The 25,493-nt window shown below is 47.2% G+C and overlaps 1 protein-coding gene across 5 annotated transcripts in view; it reads left to right on the top strand.

Annotated features, from left to right (window-relative positions):
* The window catches only part of WDR93 (WD repeat domain 93), a 50,894-nt gene extending 28,356 nt beyond the window's left edge, over window positions 1-22,538 (top strand). For all 5 annotated transcript variants that reach the window (XM_082449543.1, XM_082449546.1, XM_082449547.1 and 2 more), the window contains 10 exons: window positions 1,000-1,084; window positions 4,610-4,781; window positions 6,969-7,039; window positions 7,613-7,699; window positions 8,744-8,863; window positions 9,194-9,407; window positions 11,230-11,293; window positions 12,980-13,136; window positions 13,500-13,701; window positions 22,178-22,538. In XM_082449543.1, coding sequence (XP_082305669.1) covers window positions 1,000-1,084; window positions 4,610-4,781; window positions 6,969-7,039; window positions 7,613-7,699; window positions 8,744-8,863; window positions 9,194-9,407; window positions 11,230-11,293; window positions 12,980-13,136; window positions 13,500-13,701; window positions 22,178-22,277 — 1,272 coding nt within the window. In that variant the 3' untranslated portion in view covers window positions 22,278-22,538. The remainder of the gene's footprint in view (window positions 1-999; window positions 1,085-4,609; window positions 4,782-6,968; window positions 7,040-7,612; window positions 7,700-8,743; window positions 8,864-9,193; window positions 9,408-11,229; window positions 11,294-12,979; window positions 13,137-13,499; window positions 13,702-22,177) is intronic.
* Window positions 22,539-25,493: the final 2,955 nt, after the last annotated feature.

The raw sequence follows: 25,493 nt of genomic DNA on the forward strand, positions 1-25,493 counted from the left end.
GAGCACAAGCTCCAGACGCGCAGGCTCAGTAATTGTGGCTCACGGGCCTAGTTGCTCCGCGGCATGTGGGATCTTCCCAGACCAGGGCTCGAACCCGTGTCCCCTGCATTGGCAGGCAGACTCCCAACCACTGCGCCACCAGGGAAGCCCCCAGACATCTTTCTTTTCCTTTTATTGGTTTCTAACTTAATTCCATTGTGATCAGAGAACATACTTCATATAATTTGAAACCTTTCAAATTTATTGACTTGTTTTATGCCCAGAATATGGTTTATCCTGGTAAGTGTTCTATGTGCACTTGAAAAGAATGTGTATTCTTGTTGTTGTTGGTCCAAGTTATTCAAGTCTTCTATATCCTCACTGCTTTCCCTTCCGATTCTTACTGATTTTCTGTCTACTTATTCTGTCAATTATTGAGAGAAGAGTTTTGAAATCTGTGAGATTGTAGATTTATTTATTTCTGCTTTCACACCTAAGAATTTTTGCTTCCTGTATTTTGAAGCTCTGTTATTAGGTGCCTAAACATTTAGAATTTTATGTCCCCTTGAGAGTTGACCATTTTATCATTATTCAATGACTCTTTGATCCCTGGTAATATTCTTTGCTCTGAAATCTATTATGTCAGATATTAATACAGCCACCCCAGCTTTCTTTTGATCAGTTTACAAGATGTATCTTTTTTCTATACTTTTACTCTTAATATATTGGTGTCTTTGTATTTAAAATGAGTTTCTTTTTGACAGCATATTGTTGGGTCTTGCCTTTTTATACACTCTGTCAATCTCTACCTTTTAATTGGGGTGTTTAGGCCATTTATATTTAATGTGATTATTGATATGTTTAGGTTTAAATCTACCACTTTGCTATTTACTTTCTATTTGTCCCACCTGTTTTTCTTCCTTATTCCTCTTTTTCTGCCTTCTTTTGAAATGAGTGTTTTTAATGATGCAGTGTTATCTCCTTTGTTGGCTTATTAGCTGTGCCTTTTCCTTATTGTAGGATATAAACATTTCTTTTAGAGGAGATGTTAAGTTGAGTCTTCCGGTTTACATAATGAAAATCAAACCACCCAAACCAGTTGCAGGTAGGTATAACTCAATGAATACTCTCTTTCCTTTTGCCATTGATTTCTTAGTTTTTTCTTTCTCTGCCTTTCTCCACATTTCCCATCTTTTCCATTTATTGGCAGCAATATCTAATTGACAAGTATAGTTCTGAAGATAATTTTTTAATTCATAAGCTCTGAGACCTAAAGATTAAAAATATAAATGTTACAAGGATACAGTTAACTAACAGAATTGGGATATCAGGAAAGAGACATCTTTCCCAAGTGCTAGTGGAGTTCATTCATTCCTACATTCCTGTGTTAGTTCATTCATCAGTGCCAATACTACACCAAGCACAAAGATGAGTAAGACACATCTCCTGTGCTCTAAAAGCTGCTAGTGTACCAAGAGAGACTAGGAGGAAACCACCATAGTAGGATATGATCAGTGCAACAATGGGGAACATCCAGGGCCATGAAAACATAGAGGAAGGAGTAACTAACTCTGCCCAGGGAATAGGCAGAGGCTTTACCAGAAGAAGGAACATTTGGGAAGGTTTTGAAGAATAAGTGGGAGGAAAAAAAAAAAAAAAGAATAAGTGGGAGTTGGTTAAGAGGAGCAGAGGGGAAGTCCACTGTAGACATGGGACATAGAGTCTATCCTCTCAATATTCACATATGACCTCAAAGATATACCTACAAGAATGTTCACTGCAGTGCTATTTATAGAGGCAAAAGACTAGTTAGATAAATCTGGTACACTCAGAATACTTTACAACCATTAAAAACAAAGAGAGAAATGCAAAACACCAAGAATAGCCAATTCACTCTTATAAAAGAACATGGTGATATGATTTGCTCCATCAAGATTTATTATAAAGCCACAGTAATTAAGACAAGGTAGAAAAAGAGATGAGTGAATAATAGAAATATATATAAAATACAGAAATATAAACAGATAGAAATAGTAATAGAAAAATAGATTAATAAAACAGGATAGAGAGGCCAGGACAAACTTAAGCATAAATGGATACTTGGTACCTGACGGAGGTGGTGCTACAGAGTAGTGAATGGTCATTTCAGTAAATGATGCTGGTTGTCTATATGGAAACAAAAGTGAAACTTGACCCCTGCCTCATATGATATACAAAATTAAATTCCAGATGAATCATAGAAGTAAATATGAAAGACAAAACAATAAAACTTTTAGAAAATAAGTCAATATCTTTATGACCTCTGGGTAGAGAAAGACTTTTTAAACAAAACACAAGAAGTACTTATATATAATAAAAGAAAAGTTGATAAGTTTGATTACATTAAAATTGAGGACTTCTAATCATCCAAAGACATCATTAAAAACATGAAAGAACAAATCATGTATTGGGAGAAGATATTTGCAAAACACGTAAAACTTATGAATGGTCCACATCCAGACTATATAAAGAATTCCTAAAAATTGTTAGGAAAAAGACAGATCATTCAGTATAAAACAGGCAGGAGATTATTCAAATGGCCAATAAACATATAAAAAGGTGCTCAACAAAATTAGTTATCAGGAATGCAAATTAAAACCATAATGAGATACCACTCCACACCCACCAGGATGGCTAAAATTAAAAGAGATTGATCATACCAAGTTGGTGAGGATGTGGAATAATCAGACCTCCCATACATTACAGTTAGCAATAAAAGTCAGTACAACCACCTTGGAAAACAGTTTAGCATTATCTGGTAATGTTGAAGATAAGTTATATCCTATGACCCAGCATTTACACTCCTAGGTAGGGTGACCAAGAATATCATTTTGCCTGGGACTAAGGGGTTTCCCGGGATGTGAGGCCTTTGGTGCTAAAACTGGGAAACTCCTGCACAAACCAGAATGAGTTGGTCACCCTACTTCTAGGTGTATACCTGATAGGCTTGCAAGTAAATGTGTGCAAGGAGGCATGTACAAGAATGATAATAATGACATGATTTCCAATAGCCCCAAACCATGAAACAACTGAAATATCCATCAATAAAAGAACAGATAAATAAACTTTAGTTCACTCAATGGAATATTATACAGCAATGAAAATGAACAAACTAAGCTATACACAACAAAATGGATAAATCTCACAAACAATATTAAGCAAAAGAGGGCACATATAGAGTTAACACTGTGTAATTCCATTGTGTACAGCTCAAAATCAGGCAAAACAAAGCTGTAGTGTTTAGATGCATATTTAGGTAGCAAAAGTAAAATAAATGTCATGAAGTGATTACATAAAAGCCAAGAGAATGGTTGCCGCTCTTCCCAGGGGGTTATGACTGGAGAAGGGCCCTTGGGAAGCTTTTAGGGAGGGGTGATAATCTGTTTCTTGACCTCAGTAGAGACAGATGTTTGCTTTATAATAATTTATTAAGATATATTTTTATGCTCTTTTCTGAATGTGTTATATTTCACAACAAGAAAAAGATTTACTAAATGAAAATAAGCAACGAACAACGAAGAAGATCTATAGTACTGAAATGCAGAGATCTCCCAAGACATTTTGTTAAGTCAAAATGCAAGGGTTCTAGTGTATGACAGCAATTCTCAAACTTTAGCTGGATCAGACTCACTTGGAGGACTTGTTAAAACCCAAATTGCTGGGCCCCACCCACCGAGGTTCTGTTTCAGTAGGTCTGGGGTGGGGCTTGAGAACCTTCATTTCTAACCCTGCCAGATCCCTGCTGATCTGGGACCACATTTTGAGGACTGCTAGTTGATATATGCTATCATTTGTTTATAAAATATATACAAATGTACATGTAATACATATAAAAAATATAATATAATACTGTATATATTATATAACATAATAATATATTGCCATCTAGAAGGGGCCTCTTTCTAGAAATTTATGCAAGAAACTGATAACAATGGCTGCCTCTGGGGAAGGAGACCTGGGGCACAGTGAGACCTCCTGGGCAACTTGAGGGACCTGGGCACTTTCAGAAGTTCTGAAAGTTGGGCTGTGAACCCAGAAAATAAATCACTTAGTTTTACTGTGGATTTAGGAGCAGATGAAAAAGAAGGAAATGCAAGGTTATTGGGAAGGAGAGTGATAAGAAAAGTGATTGGCAGAGAAAGGAGATTTTTTTAAAGGAAGGTAGTTGGATAAATGTAAGCACAGGAGGAGGCTGGGACTGTCGAATGTAGGTCCGCAGCAGCAGCTGAATAGCACAAGTAATGGCAGATTTGGGGCCTTGCTGAGCTGGGGAGACAGCAACAGTGATCTAAGGCCTCTAGTGACTCGTGAACATGTCCTTGGCCTCTGGAGATTCTGTAGTCTGGAAACAGGAAATGACGGCAGGATGGAGATGGAGAAGTGGGAGGAGGAGAGCAGCTGCCCTTTGCCTGTGCTCCATGAGCTGGTGGAGTAGGAGAGAGGCTGGGAAGAAGACTGAACACCTGGGCAAAGCAAGAACAGATTTCTGAGGATGAGAGATTCTGCAGGAAACTGGGAAGCATGGAGAAGGGGGAAATCAGGAAGGAGGAAGTCAGATGGTTTGACCAATTCTGGAATATTTTCAACCTAGGTACCACATTTAAAAGCCCCCTGGAAGTCTTTGCAAAGATAGAGGACTGCTGTGGGCTGGGCTCTGGGCAGAATCACTTCATCAAGGACAGTCAGTGGGAGCAGCAGGCGGCAATCTTCAACGCCACCTTCAAGAAGTACCTGGATGGGGAGTGGGAGGAGGAGCCGCTCAGGTGAGCCATGGAGGGGGCCCAGCCAGAACGCCTCCTCCCTGGGAGCTTCTCCTCTCTGGGCACACGCAGGAATCAACCCAAGGACCTGAATTAATTCAAGGTCTCAAAGCTCTCGATGGTTTGGGGGACTTTTCTGAGAACTTCAGAAAAGTCTTTTGAAAAGTTGTATGGAGGGACTTCCCTGGTGGGGCAGTGGTTAAGAATCCGCCTGCCAGTGCAGGGGACACGGGTTCGAGCCCCGGGCCGGGAGGATCCCATATGCCGCGGAGCAACTAAGCCCGTGCACCACAACTACTGAGCCTGCTCTCTCTAGAGCCGGTAAGCCACAACTACTGAGCTCACACACGTAGAGCCCATGCTCGGCAACAAGAGAAGCCACCGCAATGAGAAGCCTGCACACCACAATGAAGAATAGCCCCCGCTCACCGCAACTAGAGAAAGCCCGCGCACAGCAACGAAGACCCAACGCAGCCATAAATTAATTAATTAAATTTCTTTTAAAAAGAAAAAATTCCTTAAAAAAAAAAAGTTGTATGGAGATTGTCTAAATATAGCTCGAACAAAGGCTGATAACATAGATTTTAAAGAAGGCATAGACATCTATGGAGATGAGAAGTAGAGTTTATTGTAGAATTTTTTTTTTTTGGCCATACCACGTGGCTTGCAGGATCTCAGTTCCTCGACCAGGTATTGAACCCGGGCCACGGCAGTGAAGGCACTGAATCCTAACCACTGGACCACTAGGGAACTCCCTATTTTATAATTTTTTGTATGATAGCGTCTCCTTAAAAAAATTTGTTTTCCTGATTATCTAGACAGCACAGATGATCCTCAAGAGGGAAATAAACGTCACCACTATTTTTTTTTTTTGCAATTGACAAGGAAATTTAGTTATTTCTGAGATATACATTTTAAAGTAATAACTAGAATTATGACTTATAACATTATACCAGAACATATAAGATTTTTAGAAATTTCATGTAATGTCTGAAACATTTATATTAACATATTTCCATACAAATAACCCAATGAAAGTTTAGTATTAGTTGTTTTGTTTGTTTTTTATACGGCAGGTTCTTATTAGTCATCAGTTTTATACACCTCGGTGTATACATGTCAATCCCAATCGCCCAATTCAGCACACCACCATCCCCACCCCACCACAGTTTTCCCCCCTTGGTGTTCATATGTCTGTTCTCTACATCTGTGTCTCAACTTCTGCCCTGCAAACCGGCTCATCTGTACCATTTTTCTAGGTTCCACATACATGCATTAATATACGATATTTGTTTTTCTCTTTCTGACTTACTTCACTCTGTATGACAGTCTCTAGATCCATCCACGTCTCAACAAATGAAAGTCACCACTATTAATATTTTTCTCCATTTCCATCCAGTCTTTCTAAATGTAATACATTAATGTGTAATTATTAAAACATTACTTTCTAATCTCGGTCAGCAGGTAGGCCTCAGTGATTGTAAAAACTGAGCCCAAGTCCTTGAAGTATCTGGCGGAGCAGGTTCAGGAACCAGCTCTCCTCACGGTGACTGTGGGTCTCAGGGATGTTCTTGCTTCACGTGGGAAGTGAAACCTCTCATCTTGCCGTCAAGTGGGCCTTGAATTTTCTCACTTCACACAAAGTCCCAGGGCTAGGCCCTAACAGAAACTACCTGAGGCCTGAACTGGAACCCAGTAAGGTTCAGTGCTGTGCTGCCCAGCAAGGTATTTAGGAATTTTGCAAGCCAGTTATTAAACCACTGGTAACCGTCCATAGTGAGAGTATTTATACCACAAAAAGCTACGAACCCTGTAAATCAGGAAATAGGGTTTTTTTGGTTTTTTTTAAGAGTGCCAACTTATCAGCACACCACTGGTTGTACTGCTCCCAGGATAGGAGCATTTATGCACTTCACCCAAGTCTGGCATTAAGGGATCTTCCCCAAGATCTCTTGGGGAAGGGATCTGCCCACACTGGGTGCTGTTCCTGGCCTGGGAATAACTCCCACCGCTCCACCTGCCCTGCCCTCACCAGGACCAGCACATAGAATGTGATTGCCTCATGGTCCTGAATTCCTGGGAAGGTCCATCTGAACTACCCATTTCTGGTCTTACTACCAAGACTCTGCCAGCATTTCTCCTTGCCAAGGAATCTGCCATGGCTCTGACCAGTGTCTCTTTCTTTCCCAGTATGGCCACGTTCCACTTCCTCCTTCCTAGCTGCATAATTGCAATGCCAGTGGAAGTCAAGAGCCCCCCAGGTAAATGAACGTGAAGCAGGTGGTCACCTTGGGGGAATGCTTGGCAAGCCCTCCTAGGGAAGTTCTGCACAGCACACCCTGCCTGCTGGGAGGGAATGAGGTGGAAAGTTGGCTGCCAGCGGCAGCTTAATGGTTTCTGGTTGGACCTGTGGCCCCTGAGCCCAGATCCCCTGATATGGAGGCTGGCACTGTCTTCAGGGAGTGAGCTGCCACAGAGGACGGTGTGCACACACGTCCTGCCAGGCTGCTTCTGGATATGAATTCAGAATTTTGTAGAAAATGTTACTTAAAACACTGACAGCCAAGTGGACATGAATTATCTAGAAGATGTGAAAGCAGCTGAGGGGCAGTTGTGACCATCCTCCCTGCACTCCCTGCACAGGAAGGCGACTTGTAGGAACAGCCCTCCTGGGGGGGTGCCCAGCCCCTCATCTGGAAGCTCACCCTTCAGTTGGGTGCTGCCCATTAGAACGAACCATTTCAAACTGACTTCCTCTTGGGCAAATCCCTTCACACAAACCAAAGGCCACCCAGACTCCTTACGTAATGCCCATTTCCTCTCTTCTTTCCCAGGGGTAGCCTGTGTCATCGGCGTACACTGGACTGGGAGTCACAACTTCTTCCTCTATTCACTTAACCGAACGCTGAAGGATAAAGCTGGTACTTTACTGCCGAGATGGGAGTGGCCTAAGCTCAGCGCTCTGAGAACATGTCCTTCTTCAGCTTAGCTGAGAGCACGTGACTGACACAGCAGCGTGGCTTTAGGGGACCAGAGTTGTGCAGGCAGAGTGGGTGGCTTGGCAGCTGTGGTGTGACCCCAAGGCTCTGTCTCTGAACTGTCATGTTTCTTAAAGATGACAGGTCCATAGGGACAGAGCCCCATCAGGTCCACAGGGCTCCTTAGACAACGAAGGTAAAAAGAAGGTGGGCTTGGCACCAGAGGGCCCGTCCCAGCACAACTGTCTGCGAACTGTGTAGTCTCAGGCCAGTCACTTCACACCCCAATCCCGTTTTCTCATCCAAAACAGAAAACTACTCAGTTACACCATTGTTATCCACTGCATGCATTTGTTGTGAATAGCAAAATTCAGAGTTTCTGTATGTGAAAGCTCTTTGAAATTGAAAGGCACTTAGGAAATATGGGTGGTGGTGGTTTTTTACAAACTCATGGAGGCAGTTACATGAGCAAGTTCACTTTTGTGAGAATTCCTTGAAGTACAACACTATGTTGTACTTCAGAGTTATATCTCAGAAGTAAAGTTTAAAAACTCACAAGGGAAGAATTTCTTTCCTTCCATCCCTCTCCCAGGCAACCTGGCTTCTCATCTCAACTTCCGTACTGACCGGGCTTATATGACCTTGGGCAAGTCACTTACTTCTCTGCCTCAGTCTCCTCACCTGTAAGACAGGGGTACTAATAGGACCCACCTCATAGGGTCCTTGTGAGAATTAAATGAAATAATGCATTAAAGTGCCTACCATGCTGTTTAGCACCTACTAAGTACTCATTCAATGTCAGCTGTAGTATAATGGTGTAACTTGTTATATATATTATCCTGAGGAAGGAGACAGCATTGCACAGAGAGGAGAGAGATGGTGAGTCCAGACAGGCAGACCAGTCTGGGTCTCACGTTGTCCAGGTGGAGGTGATGGGTGGGGGCGGGGTCCGGGGGGCAGCCTGGCGAGTGGTGTCCTCCCCACTAGACCCCGAGGGCGTGTGGCCCTGTGCTGCACCCATTGCGGTGTCTCAGCTCAGCGGCTGCTACTCCTACCTGGTGCTGGCCTGCGAGGATGGTGTGCTCACACTGTGGGACCTAGCCGAAGGTGAGCCCCACAGCTGCCTAATACCGCCGTGCCTCTGATACACATTTGATGGCTAGAGTCAGTACCTGGCTGCGTTGTAGCTTCCTTCCCTCCGCTCCAGTGCTGACCCTGCCCCCCTCCATGGGTTTGGTTCCCCCAAATACTTAGAAGGGGTCCCCCTGAAGGGGGCTCCCCTCGGACATTGGGGTTTATTGCCTTCACCCTCGGGGGATGCTCATTGCTTGGTTTTGCCCTCACGTCCCTCACACTCTTGCTGGTCGTAGACCCTGCGCTCATGGCTGCCTCCCTCTTCCCCCTTTTCTGACCTGCTTGTGCCTTTACTTTCTCCAGGACTCTCTCTTGGGGTCATCGCTCTTCCTGAAAGATGTCTCTGCCAAAGCATTCACTTCCTGAAATACTTCTTAGTCCACAAAGGACAGAACATGTATCCCGAGGGTCCAGTGAAATCCCAAATGAAATGTGTGGTACTGTGTACAGATGCTTCTCTCCATCTGGTGGCAGCCACGGGGACCCAAAGACCCACCCTCAGTGTGCTGGTGGAGAGGTCAGTGGCTTGAGGGCAGGGTGGGTACATGATCTGCCAGACAGATGATGCTATTTAATGGTAAAAACTGACAATCTCTCAGCCTAGAGTCCACTTTCCCTCTAGTCATCACTTTCCCAGTGAGCTTCTCAAGATCACCAATGTCTTTTACATGTGGGTGTATATATATATATATATATATATATATATATATATATATATATATATATATATAAATTGTATGATGGCACAAATGACTTCTTTCATATCCCACATGACCAGGAAGAGGGTCATTTCTGCCAAAACAGTTTTTTATCAGTTTCTCCAAGGGTCTCTCTCTCTTTTAAATTGTGAACTATTTTATGCAGGCAAATGATCTGTACAATATGTGTGAGGGGGTGTATTTAGCATACATATCGGGGGGGGGGTGAGAACTACACTGTACCCATCACCGAGCTTAAGAAATAGATCATCTCCAATTCAGTTAAGGCTCTCTGTGTGCTTCTCCCTGATCACATCCTTCTCTCTCCTCCTCCAAGTTAACCACCTTTTAATTATCTATTGCTACATATAACAAACCACTCCACAACTTAATGGCTTAAGAAAACAGTCAGCGTTTAGTCTCTGATGCAGTAAGTCAGCACTATGGGCTGGTCTCGCCTTGGCTCTCACAGGTGCCTTTGGGCAGCTGGCAGCTCGGTTAGGGGTTGGATGTCTAAGCCGGCCTCACTCACGTACCAGGCAGTTGGCAGCTGTTGTCCGGGGCACTCTTCCTTTCGGCCTCTCCTGCAGACCATCTCAGGCTCCGTCACCTGGTAGCCTGAGGGCTCCCAGAAGCCAGCGAGTTTCACTGATGCTTTCTAAGCCTCTGACACTGGACAAAGCATGTCACCTGGCCACACCCACATTTAAGCAGCAGAAAAATAGACTCCACCTTTTTAGTGGGAGTTACTGCCAAATATTATGTCTACTTTTTTTTTTTTTCAATCTACCACATTGTTTTCTTTTTTTTTTATTACTTTATTTATTTTTGGCTGCACTGGGTCTTCATTGCTGTGCGCAGGCTTTCTCTAGTTGCGGTGAGCGGGGGCTACTCTTTGTTGCTGTGCACACGTTCCTCATTGCAGTGGCTTCCCTTGTTGCGGAACACAGGCTCTAGGCGTGTGGGCTCAGGAGTTGTGGCGCACGGGCTCAGTAGTTGTGGCTCACGGGCTCTAGAGCGCAGGCTCAGTAGTTGTGGTGCACGGGCTTAGTTGCTCCGCAGCATGTGGGATCTTCCTGGACCAGGGATTGAACCCGTGTCCCCTGCACTGGCAGGCAGATTCTTAACCACTGTGCCGCCAGGGAAGTCCCTTTTTTCTTTTTTCTTTTCTTTAAAATTTATTTATGTTTTCCTAAATTCATCATTTCTTTGTTTTCCTTTAAGAATTAACCATATCCATATGACTGTATCTCCAAGCAATATATTGTTTAGCTGTGCATATTTTAGGGGACCTGTAAGTGGAATCATATTATGTATATTCTCCAACTTGTTTTTCAATGCTATTTATTCTGTAACTTGCTTTGTGATATTGTTCATGAGAGCCATACATGTTGTATGTAGCTCCAGCTCTTTTATTTTTGTTGCTATATTGTATCCCATCGTATAATGTAACACAGTTACTTAAGCATTCTCCTACCAATGATTTATTTAGATTGTTCCCTGTTTTCACTGCTGTGAACATCTCTGACATGCCTCCTGATGCTTATAGACAAGAATTTCTCCAGGATATATGCCTAGGAGAGGATAGCAAAACTTGAAAAGTCTTCAAGTCTGGATGTCTGTGTGTCTTGTTTCCTATAGGCCTGTGAAGCACCTGGATGAAGCCATCTGTGCAGTGGCCCCAGTCCAAGCCTTACCTGGCATGGTAGGTTCCTCAGGCCCCTCATTCCTCTTTAGTGAACGTATTCTTTATTCCTTCCAAAAATACTGGGCTGGCCAAAAAGTTCGTTTGGGTTTTTAATCCCACCTTAGGGAAAACCCCGAACGAACTTTTTGGCCAAACCAATATTTGTTGAAGGCCTATCGTGCGCTGGGCACTAGACTAGCTTTGGGCACTGACACGAAGGAGAAAGCACCTGCCCTCGTGGAGCTCACAGTTCAGTTGGGAAGACAGGCGAGCCCCAAGCACCTGCAATAGAACCTGAGAAAGGCTGTGATATATCATGCAAAGGATACTGTGGAACGGAGAGAGGGGCCTCCTAACTCAGCTTGCAGAGGTCGGTGGGGAGGAAGTGATGGGCAGTGAGCTGAGCCACGGGCACTAAGAGGGCAGCACCATGGAGGCGAGAGAACACCGTGTCCCAGGCCGGCAGGAAGTTCAAGGAGCTGCAGGATCAGACTCCTGTGGGGTGTGGAGAGGGAAGAGGCTGGGGGGTGGGAGCAGAGGGGCCCTTGTCTGGGATGGAGCTTGAAGCTTAGAGGGGAGTTGGAGCCAGGGAGCTCCAACTGTGTCCAGGGCAGGGCGGCGAGTGGAGCGGCGTTAGTGAGGAGACGGGCCCCACAGCCCAGGGCTGCCTGGGCTGCAGCCAGAGGACAGGGAGGCACTGAGGCTGCTCTCGGCTTGTGGAGCTGATTCTCTAATCCCTACACGGCCACTGAAGGAAACACAGGCCTGGAGGGAAAGCCTGTGATTCCCTGTGTGGCCCTGCCGGGAGTCAGGGGCCTACAGGACCCCCAGAAGAGGCTCTGAGAGAGTCCAGGGCTGAAAGCGTAGATTCTGTGCTCAGCAGCCGGTTAGCGGTAGTTAAAGCCGTGGGGAGCAGCACGGCTGGCTAGAGCGAGGAGGTGCGTAGAGAAGACGTTCCCGGGGGCGCTACCATCACTTACACTGTAAGTCTTCCGGGACAGGGAAAATGAGCTCATGAAGTGATGGACAGGGGCGCCCCAGGAAAACCAGGAGGGGGCTCCTGGCGGCTCAGGGAGAAGGACTGGAAGAAAGCGAGAGCACAGGGTCCTGTGCTGAAGAGAAACCGAGTACTTTGTGGAGACCAGTGTCCATGGCAAGGGGGACAGCAGGGGAGGTCGGGGTGCAGGGAGGGCGAGGAGAGGCTCTCTCAGGCGTCTGAGTGTGTGGCAGCGGGAAGAGGATGTAGGGTCAAGGGGGGTTTTAAAGATGGCGGTGAGTTTAGTATGTTCATCTACAGAGAGGAAAGAGCCCAGGCAGGAGAGAGGCCTCAGCTCCATCCCAGGGCAGGAGCGGCCGTTGGCTTGAACAGTCCCCAAGGAGGTGGGAGGAAAGGGTACGGCACAGATGCAGAACTGAATCCTGGCCGTGTGGAGGGGGAAGGAGCAAGAGAAGCAGGGCCAAGTGGGGAAGGACGGGCCCGGAACAGACACAGCCCTGGGGCCGGCCAGCTCCTGCTGGCGGCTCCATAGGAGCAAATATGCACATTGCTGCTGTCCCCTGAACGGTCTGGCTGGGGCCACAGGCTGGGTGCCAAGAGTGAAAAAATTCTCTGTTCTTTTTTTATTTCTAGCTGCTTTTCTTATTTCACACGGGGGTGAGTGACAGAGTGGAGAAGTCCCCATTCACCATCTCTTTGCTCCCCAGGTGCTGATCTTTTCCAGCAATGGCTCTGTGCACCTCATGGATGTGGCCAAGCCGCAGATCGTCTGCGCCTTTGCTCCCCCAAGGTCCTACCACCTGGCGGTCCCCTGGAAGCCAGTGTTTGGCGTGTCTTTACACCACCCGTGTTTCCTGCTCCGAGGTACGGAAGGGGGATCGTGAGGGCTGCTGCCCAGACCTGTGGCCTGCTGACCGTTTCCCTGAATTTCTCAGTCCTCTCAGAAAGCATAGGGTGACCCCACCCAGTCTCCTCCCCACGCCTCATCCCATCCACCACAGGCCAGCAGGACACCACCACTGAGTCCTCACTTGGCACTTAGATAAAATGCCAGACAAGGTCTCCTCTCTGGACCCCTGCTCCTCCAGATCAAGTGAGCCCCTCACAGCTCAACCCCAGTGACCCCGGCTTTGTAAGCAGAGAGCGGCCCCTCATGCCCGCCGGGACTACAAGGCCACAGAGAAAGGGATCACTGTAACAGAACGCGGTGTTCCTGTTTTGTCCCAGGAGACCATCCAGATGAAATTGGATCTGCCAGCCAAGCCGAGGACATCCCAAATTCTATTTTCTATTTTAATTTCGAGGCCTACCCACTCCTGGAACAAATCTCAAGAAATTGCACCATTCCTCAAGCTAATGTGTTGGATGACACAACTTTCCCCCAGGTGTTGCCCTTGGAGGAAAGATGCGAGAATTTCTTCCAAAAGAGGTAGAGTTCTGGGTCTCTATCTCCTCCCCACACCGCACCCGGGGTTGTCTCTGGACTAAGGAATAGTGGTTTGCTTGATGGTAAGATCCTTTCAGCATTCAAAGCTCATTCAGACTGGTAGAAAAGGAGTAATGAATTCAGGCTGGTAAGAAAAGAAGGGCTGCAAGTTGGTATTTTCTTCCTGTCAAGACTGTCTTTTCTTTTTGCTTTCTCAATTTTTTTTTTTAAAGTATATTTGGATTATCAGACACAGTCATCTAAGACAGGGGTTGGCAAACTACAGCCAAATTTGGCCCACTGCCTGTTTTTGTAAATAAAATTTCACTGGAACACATCACACCCACTGCTTTATGTCTCATCTACTTATGTAAGTGCTACAACAGCAGAGTTGAACAGCTGCAACAGAGACCCTATGACCCATAAAGCCTAAATCATTTACTATCTGGCCCTTTATAGAAGATGTTTGCCAGCCCCTAGTCTAAGACCCCTTTCCTCTCTCCGTCATCCAGATAAACGATTATGTGATACATCTTTCCTCTTCCCCTTTCTGTAAACCCCAGCCTCACAGGGACTCTGCTTGTGTTCCTTCCTCCTATAAAAGCATCATTAATGGTACTCAGTCCATTCTGGGGAAGCAGGGGTCTCTTCCAATCCATCCACAACAAACTTCTAGGGGTTTTCAAATTCTTGTTGACAATTTCTGCCATGATCTGACCATACCTGTCAGGTGGAAGAGGGTTGTCAGTGGAGCCGTGGACTCTCACACCACCTGCCACTACAGAGCTGGGGGGCTTTGGTGGGCTCTCCCTGCCAGGGTCTCAGTGTCCCTCGAGGAACGAAGTGAAATGGCTAAGATACTCAGATTTGAGGGTATTTTTGGTTGCGCTGGGTCTTAGTTGCGGCAAGTGGGCTCCGTAGTTGCAGCTCGCTGGCTCCTTAGTTGTGGCTCACTGGCTCCTTAGTTGCGGCATGCAGGCTCCTTAGTTGTGTCATGCAAACTCTTAGTTGCAGCATGCACGTGGGATCTAGTTCCCTGACCGGGGATTGAACCTGGGCCCCCTGCATTGGGAGCGCAGAGTCTTATCCATTGCACCACCAGGGAAGTCCCGGATTTGAGTTATGACTCTATCACTTACTAACTGGGGGAGACGTTGGGTGAGTTACTTAGCCTCTGAAGGCCTCAGTTCCCTTAGTCATTCAAAAATATTTATTGAGCACCTACTATGTGCCAGACTGTGTTCTGAACATTTTGATGATGCCTGTTCTCCAGGCTTCGTAGGTATTCAGTGAGAAAATACATGTAAAGTGCTAGGCACAGGGTGGTCACTCAGTAAATGGTAGGTACAAAAATGGTGATGGGTCCCCTCTGAGTTCAAGTTCATGCCTGGGAGGATTGTACATATCACCACGAGGGGGCACCACAGCTCTCCTCCGTGACTGCATTAACCGCCGCATTCAGTTCCTCCCTGGGTTGTGATGTGTTGCTCAGGCGGCTTCCAGTACCTCATGGGGGGGAGCATGCCCACCCACCAGGAGGGGAATGTGGTCCATGGGTCTTGGGGGAGGAGGACAGTGAAGAAGGGGTCAGTTGACATTTCCCCTGATTCAAGATTTACCAAGAATGCTCAGCTATCCCTCACCTGGAAGTTTCTTATTTTGACCCTTGATGACTTGACTTGTCCTTAGGAGATGCAGCTGAAGAATTTAAGGGTCAAGTATTATGATGTCTACAACTTACTCTCAAGTGGTCTAAGAACACATTTGTAGAGAGAGACAGAAAGAAAGAGAAAATGTTAACAACTGCTGAAACCCAGGAAAATATTTATAGAGAGAGAGAGAAAGAGAGGGAGAGGAAATGCTAACTGGTGAGTCTAGGTGAAGGCTCGTTGTACTACTTGCAGCTTTTCTATAGGTCTGAAATTTTTCTAAATAAAAGATGGAGAGAGATTATATTATTTACAGTAGAATCCTGATTTTGAGTAAAAGAGAGAAGACTAGAAATGTACACACCACTAGTAACAGTAGTTATATTTGGGTAATGAAGGATGTGTGATTTTTTTCTTTGTGTTTTTCCTCTTTGCGGCTTTTCTATCAAACATGTGCATGATTTTGGCAAATTTCAAATACTGGTTTTAAAAAAAGTCAAGAGTGTGCGGTTAGGTCATGGCTGTAGTGGGGCCGTTCTCCTGGGTTGGAGGTCATGGTGTGGAGCTTTCTGGTACTCTTATTTGATGAGGCTCAGAGAACTTGTTTAATGAGCGTGTTCCCATTTCTGTCCTTTCTGTGGAACCCCCTCCTTTTACTGGCCTAGGAAGGGTGAGCCTCTCCACTTCACCCAAAAGCCAACTGGCTGCCCTCCTTGTGGGAATGGACCACAGGCCAGCAGCTCCAGCTCTGGGCAGCTTACCTCCTGGCTGGCAGCCGAGGGCCCAAGCAACTCAGGACATTCAGCCCCTAACTGACATTTCCCGCCCTCAACCAGGGTGCCAGGTGGGCGTTACCACTCAGACACCTGCTGAACTCTGCTTATTAGCCCAATAAGGTTGCTTCACATGTAGAACTACTACCATAACAGAGTAATTCCCCACTGTAAAAAATGTTATTCATTATTTCTGAAATATATATATATATATATATATATGCACTTGTAAAATTTGGGAAACAGGACAATACAAAGAAGAAAATTTAAATAACCCACAACCCATCACCCCAAATCCCAGCACTGCCATTAATGTGTTAGTACATTTCCTTAAGGTTTTATCCTTAGCATTTTTACTAAGTTGAGATCGTGTTCACTTTTTTAATCTGGCTTTATGTCACTCCAGAATACAACTTAATGACTTTTTAATTTTAAGAAAAACTTCCTTGTCACAGTGGTTTTTAACGACTATGTAATTTCCGTGGGAAAGGTGTCTATAATATCCTTCCCCACCCCGCTATGGTTGGGTCTGCTCTCATGAGAAGACAGTCTGTCTGCCCTGACCCCCTCCAGTCTCTGGAACCCCAGAGACCTATCCTGGCCCCCAGTGGGAATTGGGAGGGATTCCTCCAGTTCCCCCTTCCCAACCGTCTCTCTTCCCTGTCAACACAGCTTAGCCCCTGGGTCCCACACCCCAACCCCTCACCAGGAGAGACCCCAGAGGCTGGGTGGGGTGGAGGGGACTGCCTCCCAGGGAACCTTCTGCAGGGAAGAGGGCTGGAGTCGGCAGGGCTGACCAGGTGGGGCGCCGGGGGCCAGGGACAAGGCTCGGGGCTAAACGGGCAGTGGGAGCTTGGGGAATGGAAGAGCTCAGGGAAGTGCTCCCTGGCTCCGAGGACCCAGCAGGAGCCAGGAGGGGCTGCACTGTGTGGGTGGGGCAGGCCTAGCTTGAAGGGACATCTACCTGGGCCTGATCACAGTATTCAAATCATATTCCTCATGGCAACCCATTTTCTGAATTGGGTCCCAGAGATAAATTAGGAAACACTGATTTAAAGAAGGCTCTTCCTGTTCTGCTTGCTCTGAGGTCTGACACCTGGGGCTTTTCCAAAGACTACCCCGCCTCCAACATTTTATTATGTTAAATATACAGCAGCTTTGAAAAAAGTCAGTAAACATCCACATACCCACAACCTAGATTCTGTCATTAACATTTCACTATCATTTCTCACACATAACCATATATGTCCGAGGATTTTAATCTTATCTTTTTTTTTTTTTTTTCTCTATTTACTCCTTGTGTCTGAAACAGTTTCCATTGGCCCTAAAACTAGGTGAAACTTTAAGGCAATGGATTCAGAGTTTCAAACTCGCGATAGTCTGTCCAAATTGTTTTCGCAAAACCTGCACTTGGGACTTTTATAAATAGCCAGTGTGAAGGAGCCTGCCCTTAGGACTTTGAAAGGAGCCCAGATAGTACCCAATGTGCCCCCACCCCACCCCCTCCGCAGGCCTGGCTTCTGCTCCCATCCAGCCTGGGCCTCCAGGGCACCACTTCCATCTGGCTCTACTCCCTGTTGTAGTATCTGCCATCTCGGCTGGGTCAGACTTTTGATCACAAGACAGAAATTTCAGGACACAGGAAGCTGACAGAAACAAAATGCCTCTCTCTCTCTCTCTCTCTCTCTCTCTCTCCCCCACCCCCCCGCCCCCTTTGTTCCCTATGGCCAAGCAGAAGGTGGGCTTCTGGGCTGACCCAACAGTCCCAGCTCCACAGGGCACACGCCCCCTTGGCGAGGGGGTCGGCAGGCCCTGTATGGACACCAGGTGACATTTCCCTTGAGGGTGGAGGAGGAATACCCTCCCACCCCACCCCACCCCCGTTTTTACTATCCCTGGGAGGGAAATTGTGGGCCTATCCTAACCTTCCTTTGCCTTTCTTGAGAAACAAAGGGACGTATCCCTGGAAAATTATTTACAGACTCATAGATCCCAAATGTGCATGCCATCAGGCTATTGGAATTCAGAGGTTTTGTGGGAGGCCTTACAGATGTTCCATCTCCTCTCCCACTTTGCAGATGCACAGTCCATCTTTTTGGAAGATGTATGCACACACATTGCTTCAAAACAATAGACAGCAGTCACATTTGTTGTGCCATCATGGGAAGGAAAACCCTTTCCTTGCTGATGGTGGAGGGAGGTTGTCTCAGTCTCCAGAGAGGGCTTTCCCCAGGGGGCACCTGACAGTCAGTGCCCAGCCTCACATGAACAGGCATCCTCCCCTGTCCCTCCTCACCGCTGAGCACTGACTGCCAAGGGGAAGCACACGGGAGATGTGCCGGTACCACGTGGCAGGCGGCTCCCACCACCCCTGCCCTGGCCGTTGGTGGATAACCTCACCTCCCACTTCCCAGAGCACGCCAGTTCCTTGGCTGCCCTCTCATCCGGGTCTCCTGGGTCACCCCCCACCCCCTGTCTCCCTCCTGATGCAAAGAAAGAGGCATCCTGCTCATACCCAAGGCCATCTCCTCCCCCAGGACACCCAGACCTTACTGTCCATCTGGTTGGTGACCTCTTCCCCTCCACTGTCCTAATCACAGGCATGTGTCCCGACCACATTCCCATGTTAGAAAACAAGCAAGCGCCTTCCCAGCTCTGCAGCCGCCTTATTTCTCCTCCGCCCAGAGCGCGGCTCCCAGCAATCAGTCCACACCCCACTCCTGTGTCCTCTTCTCCCATCTGCGCCCCAGCCCACTGCAGACTCACCATGGGTGTCACTCTGGCCCCACTTTCCCAGACAACATCCTCAACCAGTCATTTTTGTGAGTTTTTCCTAATATTTCTGTACGGTAAATTAGAGGTGGACTTTCAGAGTTAGGGGGTAGGCATGTTCGAACTGGGATAGTTGTACCCACCAGCCCTCCAGAGCTTCATTCTGCATCCTCACCCCTTCCCCATACTGGCCAAGAAATGAGGGATAAAAATTGATAGCTCATTACTATTTTAATTTGGAAATTAACAAGGTTGGGCATCTTTGTGTTACATCTATTGTATGTTTCTCTCTCTCCTTCTGTGACCCCACCTGGGTCTTTTTCTTACGGGTGAGTTCATTTTCTTTTGATTTTAAGAGTTCTTTGTTAATATGTTGTGAATAATTTTTCCTGCTTTGTCTTTGGATAGGAGTAATTTTGGTTGCTTGTTTAGCCAAACAGAAGTTTGGTATTTTTCCATCTTCTCCCTTAGGCTTTGCTGAGGGGCGGTTGTAAAGAGCCTCAAATTCAGGGTGCAAGTCTGCAATGCGATTGGGGTAGACGAGGGCCTCTAGCTGTGTGACGGGTCAGACCTCAGTGCCCTCATATGTAAAACAGTGACAGTCCTATCTCCTCATAGGACATTGCCTGGCACATTCAGTAAAGGTTAGCCATTATTTATTACTAGATCATAGAGAAAGCCCTTCTACACTCCAACATTATATTTTAAAAGTCACCCACGTCTTCTTTGAACAGATTAATGACTTTATTTTCAGTCCTCCTTTTAAAACTTGCCCTAGTTCCATCTATGCGCTGCCTCCTGGCTGGTCGCTCACTGATTCCACGTTGTCCTGACCCCTCCGCCCAGCAATTTTACTTCCACTTATTTAGCAGCAGCAATAGTATTATTATAATTAACTTTTACTGGAACTCTCCTACACTGTTGGTGGGAATGTAAATTGGTGCAGCCAACAGTTTGGAGGTTCCTCAGAAAACTAAAAATAGAATTACCATATGATCCAGCAATTCCACTCCTGGGCATATATCTGCACAAAACTATAGTTCAAAATGATACATGCACCCCTATGTTCATAGCAGCACTATTCACAATAGCCAAGACATGGAAACCACCTAAATGTCCATCGATAGATGAATGGATAAAGAAGATGTGGTACCTAAATACAATGGAATACTACTCAGTCATAAAAAAGAATGAAGTAATGCCATTTGCAGCAACGTGGATGCAACTAGAGATTATCACACTAAGTGAAGTAAGTCAGAAAGAGAAAGACAAATACCATATGATATCACTTATATGTGGAATCTAAAATATGACACAAATGAACCTACCTATGAAACAGAAACAGAATCACGGACACAGAGATCAGATTGGTGGTTGCCAAGGGGGAGGGGGTTGGGGGAGGGATGGAGTGGGAGGTTGGGGTGAGCAGATGTAAGCTTTTATATATAGAATGGATAAACAGCAAGGTCCTACTATATAGCACAGAGACCTGTATTCAGTATCCTATGATAGGGGCTTCCCTGGCGGTCCAGTGGGTAAGACTCCACGCTTCCAATGCATGGGGCCCAGGTTTGGTTCCTGCGGGAACTAGATCCCACATGCATGTTGCAACTAAGAAGTCAGCATTATGCAATTAAGACCCGGGGCAGCCTAAATAAATAAATAAATAAATATTTTTAAAAAAATATCCTGTGATAAACCATAATGGAAAAGAATATTTAAAAAAAGAATGTATATATATGTATAACTGATTCACTTTGCTGTACAGCAGTCATTAACACAACATTGTAAATCAACTATACTTCAATTCTAAAAAATGAAAAATTAACCTTTACTGAGCACCTACTGTGTGCCAGGTACTATGCTAAGTACTTTGTGGCATATCTTGTTTCTTACTATGATTATTATATCAGCATATCAGCACCTTATAAGTGACGGAGCTGGGTTTGCACACAAGCAGTGAGGGGCCAAGGCCGAGTTTCTAACCTGCACACCCTCTGCCTGCCCCCTGCCCATCCGCTCCCCACCCCAACACACACATATACACACACACACTGCATACTGGAATCTCCAAGTGTCATCAGTAGGGAAAGAGAATGAGGCAGATCTGAGTGCCTCCTGGAAGCAACTGCCAGGATACATTTTCAGTGAAAAAGGCAGACGGCACAACAGTGTGTTGCACACTTCCATTTAAATTTAGAAAAAGATTATATGCATGTCTGTACTTGTGTGTATGAACAGTATTCAAGAATTTATAAGGAGTTGTTAATTACAGTTGCTTTGAGAACAGAAAATAAGGATCTGAGGTGAGAAGGAGATTTAATTGTGTATTCACTTGTATCCTTGATTTTTTTTTTTTAAAGCAAAGCATAGGTTACTTCTTTAAGTTAAAAAAAAAATGCTTTAATGCACTGTGTACCAGACATCTCCATGTGACTGTCCCATAGGCAGAGCCACAAAAAACTGCAGTCCTTGTCTTTCCCCACAAATGTGTCCCTTCTCCCGTTTGCCCTAAGCTTTTAAACATTTTTTAAAACATCGCTCACTCAGGCACCAGAGGCGGAAAGCTGGCAGCAGCCTGCATCCTCTCCCCAGAATGAAGGCCTCCTCCTGCCTGCTTGCAGTGGCCAGCTCTACGTGCAGAATGAGGGGTGACCCTGGGCTTCTCTGATTCTTCCACACTGACTATGCATTTATTTGTTATTTTTTAAAAACCTATTTTTTTTTTTAAAAAAACCTCAACTCAAAAATCTTATCTTCTGCGAGCACTCCCCAGGCAGGGAGTGCTCCTCTCTGCACTTTACCTCTATTGCTCTTAAATGCCTCCTATTACAAATGTTCTTTTCCTCTTGTCCCTCTTACTAAACTGGGGGGAGGGGCGGCTGTTTTAGTCACTTTGATCTTTCCAACACGTCCACCAGTGCCGGTCACTAGTAGATGCTCAAGGAATGTTTGTTAAACGTAACTATTGGCATTCGGATGTATTTAACGTTGGTCCTGCAAATGGACTTTTAGTTCATAAATTCACCATGCCTCCTATCACTGTACATTTCCTAGTTTAGGATGCTAGACCTATATTGTTCCTTCAGTGAAGTTGTTTCGAGCGCCTTCTGTGCACCAGGCTGAGTCCTGAGAACACAGACAGGAAGCAGATGTGTCATTTGGAGAGCTTCCTATATCAGCCCAGGATGGTCAGGGTCTGCCCTGGGGACCTAGGAGCCCCCGGGGGGGTGGGGGGGTACGCAGCGCAAAGTAGGTTCCTCTCATCAACTGTGTGGCCCACAGGTTTCAGAAGCCAGTGAAGAACAAGGTGAAAGAACAGGAGCACTGGACCCGGCTTCAGAGGTATTCCTTGCTTCTCCAAAGAGAGAACCTCAAGAAGTGACAGGGCTGCCGCCCTGGGCTCTCTGAAAAGGTTGGCAGCAGGCAGGCTTTGCCCTGGAATGCTGTGAGGTCAAGAGACACGGTGACAAAGGGCTGCAGCTCAGTAGGCCTAAGGGGCCTAGACTTGCAGTCTGGGACCTCTGCAGAGCCAGCAAGGGGAGAGGCCCGGTTTGGGGGGCCTTCAACCACTAAGCCACTTGGAATCCTCAGGCGGGCAGATGTGTCACCTAAATAAACAGCGATATTGTCTCCAGACTCCAAAGCTGCTGTGGTGTGTAACCTTCATTCCCACCCAGTCCAGACCCCCAGCAGGGCCCAGGCAATGATGTCAGCCAGAGTCCCAGGCCTTGTGAGGACCACTTGCCTCATAGGACCAGGAGCCACTTTGTTCAAATGAGCAAGACGCCCAGTCCACCCCAGCTACTGTGTGGCCTCCTTTTCTCTCCGCCTACTTCTTTTCCCTCTCTTTGCTGTCTCATAACCTTATGGAATCACTTTGGAGAGGCTGAGGCTCAGAGAGGTTGAGTGACTGCCTGAGGTCACACAGGTATGAGAGGCAAAGTAGGGGCAGGTGAGGAGGCAGGCAGGAACTGTGCCACTACTGCCTCTTGCCTTCTGGTCTGGGAACCCTATAGGAGGCTGGGGTACCTAGGGGCACAGGAAGAGGGCGGAGAGGTGCCTTTTTCTTTTCTAGAAACTGCCCTTCCCAGGAAAACTGGGTGGAGGAGTCCCCTGCAGCTCAAGGCCTACGTCTGCCTCTCTGAGGACACCGTGTGGTATCTTTGAGAACTGCAAGTGGTTAGCGCCTCCGGCCGTCTCCCAAGACCGCCCACCAAGGCCAAATGCTTGCATTGTTTTGTGACCGCAGCTGCTTTTGTGTCCCCATCCACCTTCTCCCCTGGGTCACACACACTCTTTGTTGGCACGACACCGCCCTCATGGTGCTGATACTGACTATAGCTGAATGTCCCCTGGATGAAGAGGTCCCCGCCTGAGACACTCTGCCCCTTGCCCTCCGCCGGATGGGAATGAAAACACAGCAGCAAAAATAACTTTCTACAACAATCCTTTTCCACAGTAGGCATGGTGGCAGCTCTCTCTGAGATGAGGAAGGAAAACTTAGGATGATAGTCTTGGCCTTACACGCCACCTAAATGTGACAGGGAGCTAACATTTACGGGGCATCTACCGTGGTCTGTGTATTTTTCATATAAGCTTTGTGAAATGTAGATATCATTACCCCCATTTTACATGAGAGGGAAATTGACACACAGGTTACACAGCTTGGAACAGCCTGTATCAAATCCTGATGGACTTTTTCAACAGAAAGTGTCAGAAACCCAACTCAAACTAACTTTAGCAACAAGGGGAATTTGTTGGCTCATGCAGTGTAAAAGTCCAGGCGTAATGCTTTCCATGTGGCTGGACCCCGGTGTTGGATAAGAGCAGGAATCCTTCTCCGCCTCTCAGTTTTGACTCCCTTTCCAGGTAGGCCCTCTGCTTGGGCGGCAACATGGCCACCAACAGCACCCACAGTGAGTGTCCCTTTCTCAATGGTTCCAGCAAAGTCCTGAGCCTGCTCCTCGCCGGCCTGCATGTGGTCACATCCCTGAACCACTCACCGTGACGACCTTGCCAGCCTGCGCACGTGCCCATCCCTGGGGGGGGCATGGAGGTCATGGCCACCCAAACTAAGGAAGGGGGAGCTGTCTGGAGAAAAGAAAATGACACGCTGCAAGGGACGAAGGCAGGAGGGGCGCTGAACAGGCCGAGACAACAAAGGTGCCCTGTCCACCCTTTCCAAAGTCACATGCAGCCAACTCCAGGCCACCTCCTCATTTCCTAGTGTGCATGGGGGGAGCGAGGAGGGCTGGGGCATTCACAGGGAGCCTTAGATGCTGGGGCGCACAGAGGGATGAAGGAGAAGGAGCCAGGGCTGGTAAAGTGCCAGAAGATGGGCAGAAGAGGCCCAGGTGGCACTAGGCTGGGGATCCAGGGCACTAGCGCTGGTGCACCACTGGGGCTGTGCCGGTGGCCCCCAAAGAGGTCCTTGCCCACTGGGAGAAAGGGCCCCTTAGAAGCAGCACCAAGAAGCTTGGGTCTTCTCAGGGGAGTGTTGGGACTAGGGTGAGGCAAATGAGTGCCTGGGGTACAAAGCTGAGGAGGCACTTACCCTCAGCGTTGTGCAAATGCAGGGTCTGCCACTGGGGGAGAGCGGGCGAGTGGACAAAGTGGCCCTGGCCTCGCCCTGGGATGAACAGGGGCTTTGCAGTTAGGGCTCGCTTCCCTCCCCAGCCCTGTGCCAGCCTGGTTCTCCAGGTAGGGGGTGTTTCAGAATCCTGGGGCATCCATGTGCCCCTCAGATGGACCTGTTTATTTAGCAACGCATGGCCAACGCACGGCCCTCCTCCAGGTGCACCACCTGCCCACCCACGGCTGAGCCCAGCTCTCCAGCCCTGCTACCAGGACAGTCTAACATCTGCCGATACAGACAACTCATGACCACCAGCCCTTCCCTCCGCCCCTGGGCTCATACGGTGACCCAAGTGCCGTGTCCTTGAATAAATGTCTTGCATGTCGACCAATCAGCTTAGCTGCCCCTCCTTAAAACACTGGCCCATCCAGCATCAGCATCTACACAGTACAGCTGTCTCGGCGGGAGCAACACGTGTGGTCAGCAGGCAGTGGCACGTCCCTGCTGGCAACGGCGCTGGTGGTCCATGTGCTTTAGGAGCTTTATTTCACACCCCCAACATGCTCACACACTCGCCTGCCAGGCTAAGGCAAAGACCGGATTTGTCGACTACCACCCACCGTTGTCCCCACCCCAATAGCCGCGTACTAGAGCTTTGTGAAAAATCCCTTGACCTTTTTCTGTGCTCCAGTGTCCTGATCTGTAAAATAGGTATAAGCACCACCTGCCCGCCTCACCTGTGGCTCTGAGGCTAAAATGACTTGAAATTGCTGCTCCATATATGTCTGTTTCTCCACCATGTGGGTTCTGACCCCTTGGGCTTCGAAGGCGGAAAGCAGGGCAGCATTGTTGACTGGCAGCGACCAGCGTGCAGGCGGATCCGCAGGCCAGGCCTCTGATGCCATCCTCCCCCTCCTCCCACTTCTAGCAGGACGGTGCCCAGACCGCTCTGGACCAGCCCCAGGTGAGGTGAGGCGCCACCCAGCACCCTCTGTCCTTGCTCAGCTGTCGCAAAGGCAGTGC

This window comes from Balaenoptera physalus (genome assembly GCF_965194825.1).
Source record: "Balaenoptera physalus genome assembly, chromosome: 2".
Classification (NCBI taxonomy): Eukaryota; Metazoa; Chordata; class Mammalia; order Artiodactyla; family Balaenopteridae; genus Balaenoptera; species Balaenoptera physalus.